Source organism: Stegodyphus dumicola, chromosome 5 (assembly GCF_044657685.1).
Source record: "Stegodyphus dumicola isolate Sdum_Otavi_A_Nest chromosome 5, ASM4465768v1".
Lineage (NCBI taxonomy): Eukaryota > Metazoa > Arthropoda > Arachnida > Araneae > Eresidae > Stegodyphus > Stegodyphus dumicola.
In genome coordinates, this window is record NC_140772.1 from 226,908,545 (window position 1) to 226,928,676 (window position 20,132).

Here is a 20,132-nt window from a genome sequence, read left to right on the forward strand (position 1 = left end):
CAGCTATCGTTGGGAACACCTCGGTCAATCAGTTTAAGTTAATAATTTCTCACCTACATATATAAAGAAGAAAGTCGGTGTGTTTGATTGTTCGCTTATAATTCAGTCACTACTAAAGCTATATTCACCAAACTTTCTACAATTCTTTTCTGGGCTCTGGAAAAGGTCGATGTCCACTTTCCCCTCCAAAAAATAGCTAAAATCAGAGTTATTAATTAAAAATGTCTAAAACGCTAATTTTCGCCCTCATTCTCCCGAGTGGCAACACTCCCGCACGCTTGGGATAAAAAATCTGCATTACTTCGAGAAGTGTTGCCACTGCTCGCTTTCAAATCGTAAAGTTTGTTAATCAAATTTTGTAAGTTTCACAGAATCTTTATGTATAAAGAAGAATGACTGTCTGTGTGTTTGTTCGCGTTATTGATTTCTGATCAATTATGATGAAATTTTGTCACATTTAATCGACTAAAATTGAATATAGGTGAAATATTAGATGGAACTTGATCTTTTACGACTCTTTGATTAACTTTACTGGCAACGGGCACTTCCGCTAGTAAGTTAATAATTTTATTCCGAACAGAGGAAACTAATAAGTAACTCCAGATGAAATTACAGATATATTTCCTACAGAACAATGCATTCATTTACTCATACTGTGGCCTTTTTCTCTGTCTGATAGTGTATTTTCAAAAAGTTTTCGTAATCTTTTCATGCGAGTTCTCCAAAGCAACACTTAATAATTAGCAATCATTGCAAAATTCGATACATTGTCAGATTTCAGAACCCCTTTGTTAAAATTTGATCTATATCTTAATTTCCTTGGCAGTTATGATCAAAGACCTATTTTTTGTTTATTTTTTTTCAAGGCAGTGTAGTTTGTATGCCACACGATACCTCAATTTACTCGTTCTATAATCTTTCATTATTTGACTGTAAAGTGGAACGTTGAGATACAAGCACCTCTGTATACGAAAAATTCGTGATACGAGGAAAGTATAAGCGGAATATCTGTCTCTAAATACGAGCATTGACAAGAGTAACAAGCAAGGAGCCAGGCTGTTGGTATGCGTATCTCCATTTGCCTATTCGGTTCGACTCGGGAGTCCCCTCGTCAGATCACTCAGTATTTGCACGCTTGCGCGTCAATTATTTATTACATTTAACGTGAAAATAATTGTTTTTCGATGCCTCCCAAGAAGATTGTTGGCTCAGATAGTGCCGTAAAGATAAAGAAGGAAGACACGGCCTTTGAAAATAAGAAAGGAATCACATATAAACATAAGCGTGGTGTAAGAGTGACGGAATTCGCGAAGGCTTATGACCTTACGACATCGACGATCTGCACTATAAGCAGGGAAAGAAATTAAGAAACCTGATGTGGCTAAAGGAGTTACTTTTACTTCCAAGCACCATCCAAAACTCTAAAAGATGTTGAGAAGCTGTTATTGGTGTGGATTAACGAAAAGAAGTTAAAAATTCGATGTCGGAAGCTATCGTAAAGGTAAACTACGGTTATATTTTTTACCAGTGTTATATATCAGAAAAATTGATTTTTATGCTGATATTTTTGGGGTTTCGGATCGATTAATTTTATTTCAATTATTTTTAGTGGGGAAATTTGTTTCTAAATACTAGAAATTTGCTATACGAGTTCAATGATGGAACGAATTAAACTCATGTCTTGAGGTTCCACTGTAAACTGTTTTTTCATTTTCTGTTTGTCAGGCTCAACGAACAAGGCATTCCCGTGTGCAAATTTTGAATAGGCGCTGGATAGGCGAAGGCGAGGGTCGTACACGTACTTACCTCTCGCAAACACCACGTACCACAGTTATTTGTCACTTGCCACCTGTAGGATTACTAAATCGCGCGTTCGGTACAGTGGTTAATGATACCGACTGCCGTACAAATAGGTCCGGGTTAGAAGCCCGGAGAAGGCACGGATGCTTGTAAGAATATATTGTCTGGGCGGCAAGGGGCCAATCAAAACACCTGGTAAGACTTCCGGCTTTTCCTTCAAGACTGGAATGATATTGCACAGTTAGTATGGTGGGAGTATACCCGTACGACCAATGGTGAACTTCTGGTTCCCCGCTCACTTTTATCTGTACCTGTGGGATTACTGAAATTATCTGGCTGGTTAAAATTCATGTTTACCAGTTTAGGGTATTTATAAGACGCAGAATAAATACTAGAACTTTACACATTTCATTAAGGCATCTTTAGATTTGGCCAATATTGCAAAATATCTTAGTAATACTAATAGTATTAAAATTCAGATATAGAAATTAGAAATTTCAAGAGTGTCAGTTGTACTATCAATGTGTTCATTAAGACGCCAAATTAAACTGTACAAGACGCAGAATAAAAATTAGAACTTTATGCGTTTTAGTAAGTCATTATTCGATTTTGCCATTGTTGCAAAATATCTTAGTAATACTAATAGTATTAAAATTCAGGAACGGAAATTAGAAATTTCGAGAGTTGCTACTAGTATTAAAATTCAGGAACGGAAATTAAAAATTTGGAGAAAATCCTTTGTACTATTAATTTGTTAAGATGCTTAACTAAACGAATTAACTAAAAAGTAGTTTTCGGTGTTTCAGTGCTTTTATACCCAATAAAGAGCAACTTTCGCATAAGGACTGTTTATGTAGACCTATATCCAGGTGTTATATAACTATTAGTAGAACTGCATTTGAATAGAGAAATAAATGTCTCTCTCTCTATAAAATTCATACAAAAATGCAAATTTATAGTTATTTGATTATAAGTTATTATTAATAGTTACAAGTAAATTCATAAAAAATATGTGTTGTTATTTAATGAACTAGAAACGTCCTCTTAATATTTTAACGAATAAACGCAACTTTCTTTTTATCGCTGACGTAATAATATTTGAAAACCCTTTTTTTACAATAAAGGGTTAATGTTAGTTTAGCAGAAACCACCTATTCGTACTGTGTTTAGTATGTAAAATATATAATACAAATAATAATAATTTTGGCAGTATTTAAGCAACAATAATTAACAAGATAATTTGGCACTTTTAAAATTGCGCTTACAAAAGAATGGGAGATTACTGACATCCATAACCTGGTGAATTAATTACTTCGCGTTCTCTCATTTAGCATTAATTTTTTCATTAAAAATAAATCTTCCTGAAAGACATTTTATTCCATAAAAATTGAGCTATTTTTAGAAGTTTTTCTTGATTTGTTCAAGTATGCAAAATGTCCTGCATCAGCAATTATTTTCAGAGAGAGCAAACATTCTTAATGAAATAACATTAAATGAACAAGTGATGGTTTGATAATAAAAACACCTGTTGTAAGATCAGAAATTACAGGAAATGTTTTGAACGGTTGGAAAATAAAGAGCTAAAATTGACGAAGATGGAAGTGACGACACAGCACTGGCTGATAACAAAAGAAGTTTCTTCCGAGAGTTTAATTGAATTGTTAACTGACATTATAAAATTAAAGGAAAAAAGTGATTTTATTACGAAGCAGGCTGATGAAATTTACACGATGTATGAAGATTACGTGAGAAAGGAAAGTGAAGGAGTTCTTTCTTTATGTAAGACTTGACATTAATGTTATGAGAATATGTGATAGGTTCAGAATAAAATCAACTTTTTTCCCCTCTGGAATTAAAAAAAAACATTAATTGCTTTTTTAGTCTATCTGTACTTCCTGTATTTTTGATCTGAATGAACTGTATGTCCTCTAATCAATTCGTGTTATTACAATTTCAGTTGCGTGGGGGAAACAGTTTTAATGAGAAAAGGAGTTTTTATATTTGGTGTTAGAAATTTTTATGGCAGAGGTTTTTTACTATAAAGTATTTTCTCCCTCTTTCTAGCATTCCTTCGTCGTGTAACCGTAACACACTCGACGCGTATTCCAGATGTCCATGTTCGAGTCCTGGCAACAAGATTGCTCATTTTTCATGTTTCCTGCTTTAAAATAAACTAATGACTCTACAATACTTAATACTAATTTGCTACAAAGGCGAGTGTTGTTTTTATAAATGCATTTGAAAGATAATAGAATTATCTTACATTCAGGCCAAAACCGTACACACAACATATCTCATAAAAGTTCTGATTTAATTATTATTTCTTATTATTACTTTTGAAATCTGAAAAAAAAAAAAAAGCATCAACTGGTTGAATCTATCGAAAGTAGGAGGACAGATGTAATGTGAAATTTTATCTTTGATGTGAACATTTCTTTTATCTTTACGGAAAACAACTGAAAACAAATGCAAAATTTTCAATAAAAAAAACTTAAATGTTCAAAGGTTGACATACCTGTAGGCACTATATTGAAGATACATGGTTCTCGCATGTTTCCGATAGAATTCTTTGCGTAGCAATATAACGATCCATAGTCGACTTTTGTTTTGGGAACATATTTAGCGACGCTTTTTGTCTCTCCAAGGGTATCAATGGTATCGAAAGACAAGATATCCATTGTTTCGGAAAGGGTGTTGTTGAAAGTCCACCTGAAAATGATGTCATGTGGATCGGCTTCCACTGAGCAAGTCACATTGACTTTTTCTTCTCTGGCAACGCCATAGTTGCGGCGCTGGTGGTCGCTACATACAGGGGAGTCTGTCAGAAGAAAGAAAATAATGATTGCAAATCTATAGTACATAATTAAGCAATTTTAAAACCGTGCTTTTTTTAAAATACTTTAAAATATTATTTTTTAAAAAATTTACTTTTTTTTAAAAGAATTTTTTACAGAGATATTACGATTTTCACTAATACAATATAAGGTATTTATCCCGTCTTCCTAGCGTGCCTTCGTGGTGTACTGGTTCTGCAAGCTGGGCCGGTATCCAGAGGTCCGTGGTTAGATTTCTGCCGAAGGCGGTTGCTAATTTTTCCTCTTTCCGGGATCAAAAATACCTAATGTCTCTACGATGGCGCCCGAAGTAAAAGAGTGTAGGATGAGGATTATCCACACCCAGGATTTGGCGATTGGGTCCCCTAAAAACCCCAGTCGCCCTTTAAAAAGGCGAGTATATAAGGTATTTCTCCCGCTTTTCTAGTGTGCCTTCGTGGTGTAGTGGTTCTGCACACTGGGCCGGTATTTCAGAGGTCCTTGCTTCGATTCAAAAATACCTAATGTCTGTACAACAACATATCATGTTTCCTCCATAATTTCAATTCGTTAATATATATAAATATCTGAATCCTGAAAATTAATTTGGGAAACAAAAAGCACAGATTAATGTTTGAGAATCATTTAATAATAATAAGAATAATAATAATTAACAATTTTTAAAATTAATTAGATTACTTAGATAATTCCAACTATTCAGTTCAGTGTGTTAGTAATGGAAAAGTGTTCTGAGTAAATGACTTATTACTTAAAGCAAGGCTTCTTAAACGTTTTTCAGTCGCAACCTCTTCTTATCACTGAGAGTTTTTTCGCGACCCCAGGACACCATAATATTTACGAAAAATTTATGGGACCCCCATAAACATTGAGCAAAACCCACACACGCGTGAGTGAAACTGTTAATTTTTCACCACGAATGCATGCAGAAAGGAAGACCATTAAAGCTAATAAATGTAATTTGACTTGTACTGTGTTTCCCCCTTCCTTTCTGCATGCCTTCGTGGTGTAACGGTAGCGCACTCGGCGCGTATTCCAGAGCTCCAGGTTCGAGTCCCAGCCAGGGTATTGCTCATTTTTCATGATAACTGCTTCAAAAAATTCAAATGATTCTACAGTGCCTCCCAAACTGGAAAGATGGTAGAGGATGATTCTTCACCACCACGATTTAGGTATGCTAATCCCCAGTCGTCGTTTAAATAGGAAGTATATTAGGTAATTTCTCCCTCCTATCTGCATGAATCCGTGGTGTAACGGTTAGCACACTCGACGCATATTCGAGAGGTCCAGGGTCGAGTCCTAACGAGGGCATTGCTCATGCTTCATGACTCCTGCTTCAAAAAAATTTCAAATGATTCTACATTGGCGGACGAACTAAAAGGTAGCGGATGACGATTCTTCAACAGCAGGATTTGGCGACTATGTCCCCTAATCCAAGTCGCTCTTTAAAAGGGGAGTATATAATATATTTTCTACCTCCTTTCTGCCTGTCCTTGTGGTGTAATGGTAGCACACTCGACGCGTATTGGTAGGGTCCAGGTTCGAGTCACGATAAGAGCATTACTCAATTTTCGTGCACTATTGCTTCAAAAAATAATCTAATGTCTATAAAACTTTAAACTTTTATTCGGAGAGTTTGAACACTTTTTAATTAGGCGCTACAGTTTTTAAAGGAAAAAAAAACGACCATCACGTAAGGACAAATTTCTCTCAGAAGCCTAAAATTGCGACGTTACAAGTATACTATTTGAGAAAAATAATGATTAAGGACTAAAGAATTGAGATTTTTGGATAAATTGCTCTGCGTAAATTGAATAAAAATATATGGTAGTTCTCAAAATTTTACTATAAATAAAATATCGATTAAATGCTTTAACTATAAGCCTTTTAATATCGAAAATATTTTTCAAAGTTATTAAAAATAAATCTTTTAACAGTTAAATTTGGATCTTGCAGAAAAGCGGGCAAATGATGTGCTTCTAATAAGCGAAAAAGAAATATGATAGCTAAAAATTAATATATTCTTCGAAATTCCTTTTCAACTCGACAGAACTACGCAAGAATTAGTATTATGTCAGAAGCTCGCAGCTATCATATATCAGAAATTTGGTAATTAATATATTTTTAGAAAGATATTTAAAGGAAATACTTATACATTATTGAAATTAAAGAAGCCTATACAGCACCTATGTTTTGTGAAATCAATAAATAAATTATATAATCCTAAGCCGGTGGAAATGAATTGTTTCGAAATAGGAGATGTGACCGTTTTTATTCATTATGCACAGACTATTAAGAAAATTTTGCTTCCAATTCTTTATTAATGTGTGTATCTACATTAACTCTTGCAGTTTATGCTTGCTTCCACTCTTGCTTGTAAAGATATTCCATGTTTTACGAATGCAATTTAACTACACCTTTTTTAGAATTTTGCGCGCAGGAAACAAAATATTTCTTTGAATGTAATACGACTAATGCCCCACCAATGACCAAGTAGTTAAGTCCGCTGAATATTGGACATTCGATGTAGATTCGATCCCAGTCAAACGGGCTAGCTGCATAAATGCTTCCTCCATGTGTTATGTAACTACGAGTGAGTTATCCTTAGAAAACCTTCATGATGACTCCCTTCCCATAGAATAAATATCTCTCGTGTACTCTGCCATATTCAAATGATCTAAATTAAGGTAATTCCACGAATGATCAGGTCACCAGAATTGATCCTTATATGGATTAAAGTATTTAAAAACTGTTTTAAAAGCCTGATATATATGCAAAAATTCAGTGAGTTGGCTAAAATAACGCATTTTCTGCTTAGTGCATAAAAAGTAGTAACTTTGGGATCATGTTGATGTAGATATACTTGGTGTTCATTAAGTTGACTGCAACAAGTTATAAGGTTTTTCTCCCGCCTTCCTAGCGTGTCTTCGTGGTGTAGTGGTTCTGCACGCTGGGCCGTTATCCAGAGGTCCATGGTTCGATTTCCGGTGAACGGTTGCTATTTTTCATTTTTCCTGCTTCCAAGAAATATACCTAATGTCCCTATAGTGGCGCCCGAATTAAAAGGGTTGTGGATGAGGTTTCTCCACACTCAGGATTTGACGATTGGGTACTCTAAAAACCTCAGTCGCTCTTTAAAAGGGAGAGTATATAAGGTATTTCTCCCGCCTTCCTAACGTGTCTTCGTTAGGGGAGCCTACTGTAGTATCGAAGCGCTCCCGTTTAAATCTCGGAGAAGGCATGGATGTTTGTAAACGTATAGTGTTTTTTGCACCATGGGGGCACCCTAAATGCATGACGAGCCGAAAGTCCTTTCGCGTAGTTTTGTGGAAGGGGAGAAGGGTGAGAGACCCACGGAGAACCCCGGGGTGCTTTTTCTCAAAATTGGGGTGGAGGTAGAAGTCCAACCTTTCTGAGGCTCTGGCAACCAGTCGTCCATGAAATTCACGGACAAGAAAACAACAACACGAAACGTTATATACGTTAAATACACGATTCTTTCAGCATCATTCCAAAGATTTTGAAAGTTATGATTTGTTAATGATAATATGTTTAACGACAAGGATGGTCTTAATCCTGCCAGGAAGAAGAGATTCTGGACTGTTCTATTACCATTTCTGTATCAGCTGCAGCTTCGGTGTTCACTGTTATCGCCAATCTGTGCGCTCCCTATGCGTATCTATTATATTCATCAATCTCTCCCTCTTGCCTCGAACGAATTATTGTCGGGGTCTTCTCGAATCCTGTCAGCAAGAATAAACTTGTGCAAGCCGAAGCGTCATCTGCGTAGCAATCTGAAGCAAATACTAGAAGTTTATCTGTACGCCACAAAACAACCAGCCTGTAAGCACGTCAAATAGCTAGAAATGACACAAGAGATAAGAGACTTTAAGAGTTTAATATTATATCTTATGAAACAAGCTGTAAATCAAATCAAGAACTTTTCCGTATCCTTCATACAGAATCATCCTAAAATCGGCAAACATTAAAGAAAGTGTATTTTTAATGAATTTGTAAGGTACATTAGTAAATATTTTACACAATATAAAGTAAAGATAGTGCTTAAAAATTTTATTACTAAACGTTTTTATTACAGTCATGCTTATCAGACAGCGCTTCATGTCTAAGAGACACATAATTGATAATTATTAATAAATATTCGATACAATTTAATTATTTAATAATATATATTAATTAATATTATATATTAATATTATATAGTAATATTTAATATTATATATTAATATTTAATTATTTAATATTGCTTCGCGTTCTAAGATGTATGGATAGCAGACACATACCGTCGAAAAATGCTTTGTAAAATTGGTGTTGAAGTTGAGTTGTCTACAGATCTAAGTAATCAAGCGTGACAAAAGTAATGATTTAGCAGTTTAGTCTTTTCGAAAGTTGAGGGTAATTAATTTAACTAAGAGGTGCTTCCCCTCATACTACTTAATGGGATTAGGGTGACAACCCATAATCAACCTAGGTATTAGGCGAGAGGGTAGGACATTGTTACGCACGTCCCTCTTAAGACATATAAACCAATCTTTGCTGCCTACGAACTGGAGGCCTCAGTACCACGACGCAGATTTTAAATACGAACTCTCTCTTAATACCTCAAGGCAAAACTGGGCACCGAACACTCGTCAAAGCCGGGTCTCAGAGATCACCCTGGGGGAAGGCACACTACGAACACCTATATTGACCTGGCAGTCTGTCTGGCCATCAAAAATGCTCCCGTCACCAGGGGACGGAAAACCTGGACCAGCTACCTGTGTTTCTGATTCTAGTCTTACTCTAATCCCCTTCGGTTTGAACGTATAAACGATCTTCCCTCGGGTTCTGGAGCAGCCAGGCTCGTAATTACTGTTTTCCCAGAGTACTACTGCCTTCATAAAATACCAAATCAGTGTATACACCTCAGATGGTAAAAGTTGAGGGTAAGATTTATTTACAGTAAATACGGAGTAATGCTCGCCTTGCATGAATGTCACCAAATAGAAAGCTTTCTTTTTTTCCCAACAGCACAGCTATATATTCAAGATTCTAGAGTACAAAATAGGTCAGGTTAATGTATCATTTTACCAAGATCTTCTACATCGCAAGTAATTAAAAAATACGAATGAACTATTAAGTTGCTGATTGACTTGCAGTGACATTGGAATTTTTTGAAGCACATGAACAGGAAAAATGCCCTCGCATGGACTCGAACTTCGGACCTCTCGACTACGCGCCGAGCGTGCTGACCATTACACCACGAAAGCGTGCTAAGAAAGCGGGAGAAATACCTTATAGTCTAAATATAAGTTGCAACATCAATTATTTATTGATTTCTGAATCCCGTCGCTCTACACATGAAAATATGACCATCTCTCAACTTAGAAATTTGTCTGTGATTCTAGATGCTTTCCAATACCAAACTATCTTGTAACAGTATTTATAATATACTATTCTGGGGAGGGAATCATCTTTCTTGATGTCCTCCTTTAAATTTGTATAGCTTTTGATTACTCTTTCCTTAGAAATGGATGAAATATTTAAATTTTGAAATGAAAAATACTCACATGAGGAAAATATTTTGGTGAGAAAAGGGAAAATCAAAGAGGAAACATATTTTGGCGTATATATAAGGCCTGTGTATAAATACATAATATCTGTTAGGAGACATCAGAAGTAGACACTCACAATAATTAAGAAAATATGCATATCTGATTAATAATAATTAAGATAATTTAGATTTTATATGGCAGTTAGAAACTCAACTGAACATAAAAACGTCTGAATATATTTTGCGTTCCAAGAACAAAAACCCAAAAACAACATCCTATTCAAAGAGTTAATTGCTATGATTATCAAAATAAAAATTGTAGCGAAGAAAAGGAGTTTATTAATAATAATGAGGGTAAAGAAGAAAATTTCCTTCGTTTTAGTAATTAAAGATACTAAATGTTCAAAGTTATAAACAAAATGAATAAATAAGTATGATTTATTGTACTTGAATGTTTTATAAATTAAGTATAACAATGTATATTACTGACATGCTCAGAAATATTATAGCTGGAAAAATATTTATTTAATATGAAGTAAATTTATATTCAGTCGATTAATGATAGAACAGAAGAAAATGTATATGCGTTTAGCGTAACTATTAAAATATTGAATTTATTACTGTCCTATGTGAGAATAAGCATAAAATCAGTTACATACAGGGGGAGCATAAATTGTGTTAGCAAAATAAGAGCATCCATCCAGATGAGAAATAATTACCATGGAGCATTGTGTCGCATTCCACTCTGAAAATAAAATCAGAAACTCAGAAAAGAGTAAAATTTGAATTCCACTATGAACCTGGTTTTCCAGCAGTGTTGAGAAAACGAAAGAATGATACCAAAAGTTGCGCAGAGAGATTATTGATCAGAGAAAACACATAGCAAGTGCTCAAAGTGGAGCCCCCGCCTGCTTTTGCACAGTTCATGCCGGCGAATGATTGACTGGAGTACTCTTTCGAAGACTCCTGGTGTGTTAATTTGTAACGACGATACTAACTGCGACATCTTCTGTCGATTTCAGAGGCCTCGTACACTAAAGATTTCATGTGATCTTAGAAAAAGAAGTCCAGCTGGTTGAGGTCCGATGAGCGAGAGGCCAAGCCACAGGTTATCCATATCAGATCATACGGGATATGCCGTTTTCAAGAAGTGCTAGAAAAGTACACTGGAACTGCATCATGCCTAAACCAGATATCTCTATGGGAGCTGAACAGTCTGCAATAAACTGGGAAGCACTTGTTCCAAAAAGATAAGGTAAACTGCACCAGTCAAACGATCTGGCAAATATCCTGGATACTTCCCCAGATGTTCACGAAACTTTCGGCTGGTGGCTAATGCAATATGGATTTGCTGTGAGACCAAATGTGTTGATTGTACAGGTTGAAAATGTCTTCTCTGCAGAATGTTGCCTCATCAATAAATAATACTAATGCAGGGAAATAGTGGATAATCATTCTTCATGCGTTGCACAAAGCTGTACATCAGGGAAAACAACCTTGGTGTAAACATTGCACCTTTTGACCATGGTACGGGTGCTTGGGTTCCTTGTGTAAAATACGCCCTAACACTTTCTGAGAACTACCCATTTCGTATGCCACCGCTTGCGTACTTGTGGGAAGAGGTGCTGAAATTCTCGCCAAACCTCCCTCTTTCGTTTTTGCTGTTTGTGCATTTTCACGAATGTCTTGTGTTGCTGTTTGAAATTGCAAATGAACGGCTTACTCACGGTATTCGAAGGTAGGATGACTTAAAAAACGCCTTGGAAACCTCTGCTAGTACGATCTTTGTTCTTCGCGTCCATTCTCTTTTGCTTCACTGTATGTGAGGTACATATCTGGTGGTTTCTCGTATGTGTATTCCACCATCGCCTTCACGAAACGTGTCGGACGATGTTTACCAAGGTAATATTATAAAAGCGTTTATTGCTTTGCCGTTTCTAAAAGAAAATACTTGAGCTGAGTGGCTTTCTAAGAAATTTACTAAGAGAAAATTTTGCTGCTTCTTCTTCCTGGAAATTTGCATAGTGTTTGGTTTTGTTTGGTTTGTCATATCAGCACACGGGGGCTATGTAGTTCGGGATCTCTGCTGAAAGTGGATTCCGAACCACTCCATACCTACACTTGAACATCGATACCTACACCGGGATTCGAGCCCGGAACTTCTAGACTGGAGCCAGTGTGCAAGCGACCAGACCATCTTGCTTAGGAGATATGTTACATAGCCAGGTACAAAATGAAATCATGACTTTTTCATGTTTACCACGTTTCAAATTTGTTCTTTTCTGTCTCTCAGAGAGGAATGTACCCTGTGTTTCGCGGTAATTATTGCTCGTCTGGATAAGTCAACTCTTATTTTGTGAAAACAATTTAAACTCCTCCTGTTCATTGAATTATTACCAAATTCAGTGCTGCATAATAAATAGTAAAAGACTGCTGATTGCTAAAAGGAGTATAACTCTTGAAAATATCGAAATTACGTTGATCACAGCACATTTAGAAAATATAGCTTATTTTTGTATTAAACCTTTAACTAAATCTAGAGATGAATTGGATTGGATTTTATAGATTATTGCAAAGCACACAAACCAGCTGCCTGAGGGAAAGGATGCATTCCAGGAGGATATTCTTAAAGTAAATACATCAAGAAGAACAGAAAACTCTCATGTAACTAGCTGTTTAGTCTAGACTTGAGCCCGATGTGAATTAAACTGTTTAGCGGTTTCATTTGCTTGGCTGCTGGCAGGCCTAAGTGTAATCGTGTTAAACTTAAATATTTATAGGTATAATCATGGAATACATGTCAGTCATCTATTCTCATTTGCATTCAAACTGATTTTGTGGTTCAATGACACTGAATTAAAATCCTTTTATGTTGAACCATCTACGCACACGTTGAACATAATATTACATTTATGTATCCAAAGAAAGACATATATTGCTTCTGAAAATAATGTGGACATTAAAGGACTTCATTTTAAAATAAAACTGCAGTTAAAAATAAAACTTTGAGTTAGAAATCAGTTAAAATTTCGTCAAGATGCCCCAAAAGACATTACGTTTTTGCATTATAATGTAGAAAATTATATATAAAGAGCTTTATTGAATGTATTTGTTAATAATATGTCGAACCCTCTTTTAATCATTCCTGTGGTTTTCAGGAATTGTAATAAGTTTTGTTAATTAGAGAAATCTTTAGAACACACAAAATGTACACTGCGCACAAAGGAAAAAAAAATGAGACAGTTCTATCCCATTCTACTGGGCCAACTGACTAAATTCAACTTGCGTTTGTAATGTCTCAAAAGCGCGACTTAGGATATATATTATATTTATATATAGCATTGTTGTACTATAGGAATTTTGACACAAAATCGGACATTTTCTGAAATGACTTGCCATTTTTGTTTTCAATATTTCGATTTTACAATTCAAATTATGCCAAACTACCAAGTTTTGTGAAAATCGCACGAAGTTTCTAAAAAAATTGGCACTCAAAATTTTAGATCCTCAATGTAAATTGAATTTGATATATATTTATTAATTTCTCTTTTTCTATTAAACTTACTTGATTTTTCCTTTCATGTTTCGAAATTTAGGTTCATTCCAAATAAAATTCTACCATTTTTATGATTTAATTTTAAAATTTGTATTTTAAAATAATTTTTATACATTTTTCGAAAAATATTTTGAATTATAACTTTATATAAAATGTTTACCATCATCTTAAATTAGACGTACTTCTAAGCATACCTGCAAAAAATTAGAGTTTTTTTGTTCAAAAGTTCCTACGATATACGTCAATTTATATTTTGGTGCGATTTGAAATTTGGCGTATTTATTATGCGGAAAAAAGGCAAAGGAAAATAGGTTGCTATGAATTAAGAAGTTCGCCAATTCTTGATGCAAACTGATAAAAATCCGCCAAGATAAATTTTTTAATTTTTCCATACATTTCACACCAAAAGTTAAAAATTTAATAACTAGGCGTAATTTGAGTCTTAGAATCGAAATATGGAAAAGAATTGGTATGCTATTTAAGAAAAAGTCCGATTTTGTGTCAAAATATCTTGTTCTAAAAGAATCCTATATATAAATCTAATATATATCCTAAATAACGCTTTCGAGACACAAATAACGCACTTTGAATTTCGTCAATCGGCCGAGTAGAATGGGAGATATAGAACTGTCTCCTTTTTTTCTCTTGCAATTAACATCTTGATAAATTTCCCAAAATATATTATATTTTGCTGCATGAGCTTTTTAACATGTTCGAAATCTTGTTTGCAAAAGTGTCTTTTATTGTATAAATTCTAGAGACTCTAAAATTTACTCACATTGTATACGAAGCACAACTTCTTCGCTTCGACCTCTTCCTTGAGCATTTGTAGCGAGGCACTGATACGTGCCTCGATTTCTTCTTCCAACATTGTGCAAAAGCAAAGAATGGTTTCTAATAATGATGCCTCTTAGTGAATCATGTATAAGATTCCTGCCTTGAAATCGCCATTTGACCTCTGTCACAGGAGGATTAGCTTGTATATTGCATTCGAAGTACACGTCACTACCTTCTCGTATGTGCTCGTATTGTTCACTTGCACCAAAAACCAAAGAGAGTTGCGGTGGATCTGTAAGAAATAATATTTATATAGATTTTTATATAAATATTCTAATAACAAAATTCTATATTGTAGTAATTTTCGCAAGAATAAAAATGAGCATTAAGCAACTTTGAACCTAAATCTTGTTTTTTGTAAAATGTTTTGAGACGGCATTCAAACTGTAATTACAAATTTCTACAGAATGTAGAATTATTCTAAATTGGCAACATAACAAGGTATAAATTGGAAGCAAAGTTTATGCCTAAATTAAGGTCGCTCTCTAAATAAATCCGTTCAGATTGATTTATTATTACTGAATTCATTGCACGAAATGCGAGTTTTAATGACATTTTACATATGAGAGTTGTGGGAAAAGATTTTAATGATTTCTCACTAAAAAAAGAAAATTCTGATACTTTTGCACTGTTTTCTTTGATGAGATTTCTAATTTATAATACACTTTTACATATATTTTTCTGGATAATCAATAATTTATGTGAAACCATTTATGACTCTTTAGCCACATGTACGTATAATATAATAAAAAGTTGCATGAAACAAAACATATCTAAAAAAAAATCGATTAAGATCCAATTAAAATCGAAATGGAGTCTTTAGAAACTGTTAGGTAGATTTGCAAAACAAATAATATTGTTACGAATTTTCTATATATGTAAATAATTTTCGTGAAATTATATGTAAATAATTTTCGTGAAATTATATGTAAATTGTAGTATTTCTTGTACAATTTAACTTGAACGGCATTCGAATGTAAAGCATCGTCGAAAAATAGTTACATGGGTAAGTCCATTGGCGAGACAGCGCCAAGATGGCGATGGTTTCGGTGACTAATTTTGTCGCGAAATCTGGTGAGAAATCGTTAAGCCCGATCTCTGTGTTGTAAGGATCTTAAGTTTTACTAACGTTTATTTTATTTTAAATCTTTACTATCACTTCTTATTTTCTACTTCCGGCCAGAATTATAAGCGTGAAGGTATTTATGCAAAGTTTGTCTGTCGAACGCCAAGTATTTAAGTTGTGGCCTTTTGCCAAGCGAGAGAGAGGAAGCAGTGAGTTCGAAGCAGGCCGCTTGCCTTAGAAGTTACGCAGTTGCTTGTTGCCTTCCAGGCCAGAGGTTTTAATCCTCTTGATAACTTTTAAACGTATTGTAGTGTTCTCAGTTATCTGTACTACATACGCCTTCCTCTTAATATAAGGCCAATCTTCCACGTTTATTATTCTAAAGTTAAATTAGAGTTTAGTTTTATTTTTATACTTTTACGTTAGACACCGAGTAGCGGTTCGGTGTATTCCGAAGTACAGAAGTTATTGTATACAGTGAAAAATAAAGGGTTTTGTATACCCTTCGTCTGTATCCTGTCTACTTACCACAATTAGTGAACATAGCTTTAGTAAGCTCTCTGTTCCGAGTCAGGTCCTTGTATGTTCCCGAAGAAGGTAAGAAGGAACATTGACCCTGATAGTGGCGCCCAACGAAGAAGAATAACCATGGCCGAGTTTCAAGAAGAACCTGTGCTGCCTGCAGAAACGGCTCAGAATCCAGAAATGCCAGCTGCCGCCCTGGAAGGATTTGGTTACATCGTCCAGACCATGCGCGCTTCGATGAAACCAGAAGCAACATTTAAGGGAAACTCATCGGTAACCAGTTTTTTGGAAAAATTGGATGACCACTTCATGCTCTACCCCGTGCACGGGTTTCAAAAAGTTACCTTAGCTACCAGCGCTTTGAGGGGCCAAGCGCTTAACTGGTTCAAATGTATAGGCAGAAGTCTCTTGGTTCAAGCAGGAAGTCCCACCTATACTTACGAAAATTTCAAGACTGCCCTACTAAAAGCCTTCCCTGTTGTAAGGGATCGTGCGAAATTAGAAACGGAACTTTTCAGTATATATCAACAAAGAATCGAAAACCTCTCGAGCTTTATTTTAAGAAAAATTCACGTTTTCAAGCTCTTGTATGGAAACCGTCCGGATCCTGAAATAATTCAAGTGATTTTGCCGAGGTTATTACCCCAAGTGCAAGACTTTATTGAATTAAGAAATCCGACTACACTGGAAAAGTTATTTGAGCTAGCAATCCAGTTTGAAAGTAGAAGAACGGCAGACGTCGAAAGAAGACGCCAGTATCAACAGCGAAACCAATTTGATACGCCAAGACTACAGCAAACTCAAGCACATGGCTACGGAGAAAAAGCGAATCAGTGGGCAAGGAAATCCGAGCATTCAAAAACAGCCGGCGAACGTCGACAGTTCAATAGCAACCCAGGAAAAAAGTCTCAAGGCCAGTGGAAAAAGAAGGAAAGCACGGAAAGGAAAAATAATTTAAACTAAAACGGGTTTCTGCTGACGAGAGGGTGCGGAAATCCGAAGGCCACGAAAACCCCTCTTCCTACAAGTTAAATACAGTAATGGTGAAAAATTTGACTCTTCCGAAGATTGAAGTCTTGGTGAATAATATCCCAGCCACCGCACTCCTGGATACCGGCGCGCAGTGTTCCTGTGTGGCAGAAGAGTTTTTTAGGAAGTATTTTCGCAAATACCGCATATATAATGCGGATAATACGACAGTGTTAGCGGCGCAAGGAGAAAAATGTAAGTGCGTAGGTAAAGTACCTTTGTATATCCGTATCAAGGACGAACAAGTAAAGGTGATGTTTTTTATAGTAAAGAATCTGCAAGCACATTTAATTTAAGGAATAGATTTTCTTTCAGAAGCACAAGATTTTAATGAATTTTAATGAAGCGTCCCTTAAGCTGACAATGAAACCAGTTCGTACAGAAAACGCTGAACCGCCGATGTTAAAACTTGACCACCTCCCTAATGACGAGCAAGGTAGAATCCGACAAGTGGTAAGTGAATTTGCTTCGTTATTTAGTGATATTCCAGGATTTACTCAGGTTACTAACCACAGTATTGACACCGGAGATGCAATGCCAGTTCGTCAAAAACCATACCGGTATGATAAGAATAAGGAAAAAATTATAGAATGGCATATTACCGATATGCTACGTAAAAAGATCATAACGCCCATCTCAAGTAGTTATGCTAGCCCGGTGGTTTTATGTAAGAAAAATAATGACTATCCTTTGACGCATCCAAAAAGATGGAGATTCGCTATTGATTACCGTAAATTAAACTCCATAACTAAATACCCGGTATATCCGTTACCGATTATAGAAGAAATTCTAAGGAACATAAAATCAACCAAATTTATGACGACTTTAGACTTAACGACTGGTTATTTCCAAATAGGGGTGAGGCCTGAGGACGTGCCTAAGACTGCTTTTATAACCAAGTCTGGCACTTATGCATTTTTGCGTATGCCGTTTGGCCTTTCAGGGGCCCCGGCAACATTTCAGCGATGCATGGACATTGTGTTAAGACCTGTTCTTGGAAAGTCCACATTTATCTATTTAGACGATATCATTATTACTAGTGATAATCTCGACCAACATGTACAGGATTTAAGACAGGTGTTTTCTTTATTAAATGAGGCCGGTCTAAAAGTTAATGTCGAAAAGTGCAAATTTGCAGCCCCTGAATTAAAATATTTAGGTTACAAAATATCTCAAAAAGGGATCGAGACAGATGAATCAAAAATAATCGCTGTACAAAAGTATCCGACTCCAAACACGGCAAAGAAGCTCTCTTCTTTTCTAGGACTTTGTTCATATTATAGGTCCTTTATAAAAAATTTTGCAGCTATCGCTGAGACATTGTTAAAATTAAAAAGGAAAAAGGCAAGATTCTCGTGGACGGCCGAAGCCAATAGTGCTTTCGAAAAATTAAAACAAGCATTAACGCAAGCCCCTGTGTTGAAATTTCCTGAAAAGGATGAGAATTTAGAAATTTCAGCGGATGCTTCGGATTATGCGGTAGGAGCGATACTTTCGCAAAATCAGCAGCCCGTGGCATTTTTTAGCCGAACTTTAAATCAAACACAAAGAAACTATTCCGCGACCGAGAGAGAGGCACTTGCAGTTCTGTTAGCAGTGCAAAAGTTCCGAGTCTATTTTGGAAAGGCGCCGATAACAGTGTACTCTGATCACGCGGCGGTAACTAGATTGTACTCAGGGAAAAAATTATCCCCCAGGTTAATAAGATGGGCACTCAAGCTGCAAGAATATAATCTGGTAATCAAGCATACCCCCGGAAAGGAAAATATCGTAGCAGATGCCCTATCAAGAATTAAAATAGACGAACAAGGTAATACCGTAAAAGTGGCAATGCTTACAGCATGTACAATAAATTCCCGAGAAACTGTAATAACCGAACTGGGTAAGGATCCTGAGTTTGGAAGCATTTATGAGTATTTGAAGGATCCTGAAAATTTTAGCCACCAAGATATTGTGGCGATAAGAAATAGGGCGGCCCATTACGAACTAATAGATGGTCTATTATTCTATACAAAAACTACGAATTCCAACAACGAATTTCGACCTGTTATCCCAGCTAGTCTTAGATTAAATATCCTGCAGGAGCTCCATGACAGCCCTTCAGCTTCTCATGCTGGTATTCGAAAAACTATCGAACGCGTACGCGAGGCAGTCTACTTTCCTGAACTGCAAAAGTAAACAAGGGCGTATGTCCAGTCCTGCCCAACATGTCAAGCAGTTAATTATATTAATTTCCGCCCGGCCGGGTTTCTAAATAGTATTCAATCCGAATTTCCAAATGAAATAATTGGCATCGATTTATTGGGCCCTTTCCCAAAAAGTCAGTTAAATAAAAGTCGCTATCTCCTTGTTATGGTTGATCATTTTAGTAAATGGACCGAAATTGTTCCCTTAAAACGAGCCTCCGCGAAATTAGTTACTGATTCTATTTTAAATAAGTATATTTTAAAATACGGGGCGCCCCTAAAAGTTATATCGGATAATGGTCCTCAATTTGTAAGTAATATATTTGAAGACATGTGCCAAAAACTGGGCATACGTCATTTAAAAATGGTCCCGTATCGGCCGCAATCAAATATAGCGGAACGGGTCAATAGAAATATAGTGAAAATTATCCGTAGTTATGTTGAAAATTTTCATAAAAGCTGGGATAACTATGTCAATGAATTTGCTTTCGCCCTTAGGACCGCAAAACATGATACAATGGGCAAAACTCCTGCTGAGTTATTTCTAGGCAGAAATATTATAACACCGTTAGATAAATTATTTTATGTGCAACAAAGAGCCCCAGAATTTAAAATGGGTGATATAGAAAAACTAATACCAGAAGCAAAAAAGAATACGGAAGTAGCACAAAGAAAACAGAAGCTCTATTATGATTTGAAACGACGGGGAGTAACTTATAAAGTAGGGGATGAAGTTTTAAAAATTAAGCAT

General features: G+C 35.7%; 1 protein-coding gene across 1 annotated transcript in view; it reads right to left on the reverse strand.

The window, feature by feature from the left end:
- The window catches only part of LOC118192828 (adhesion molecule nephrin-like), a 534,505-nt gene that overhangs the window by 275,145 nt on the left and 239,228 nt on the right, over positions 1-20,132 (reverse strand). Inside the window, exons 6-7 of the mRNA XM_085817751.1 lie at positions 14,517-14,807; positions 4,316-4,618 (exon numbers count right to left, since the gene is read on the reverse strand). Of these exons, the coding sequence (XP_085673877.1) occupies positions 4,316-4,618; positions 14,517-14,807 (594 nt within the window). The remainder of the gene's footprint in view (positions 1-4,315; positions 4,619-14,516; positions 14,808-20,132) is intronic.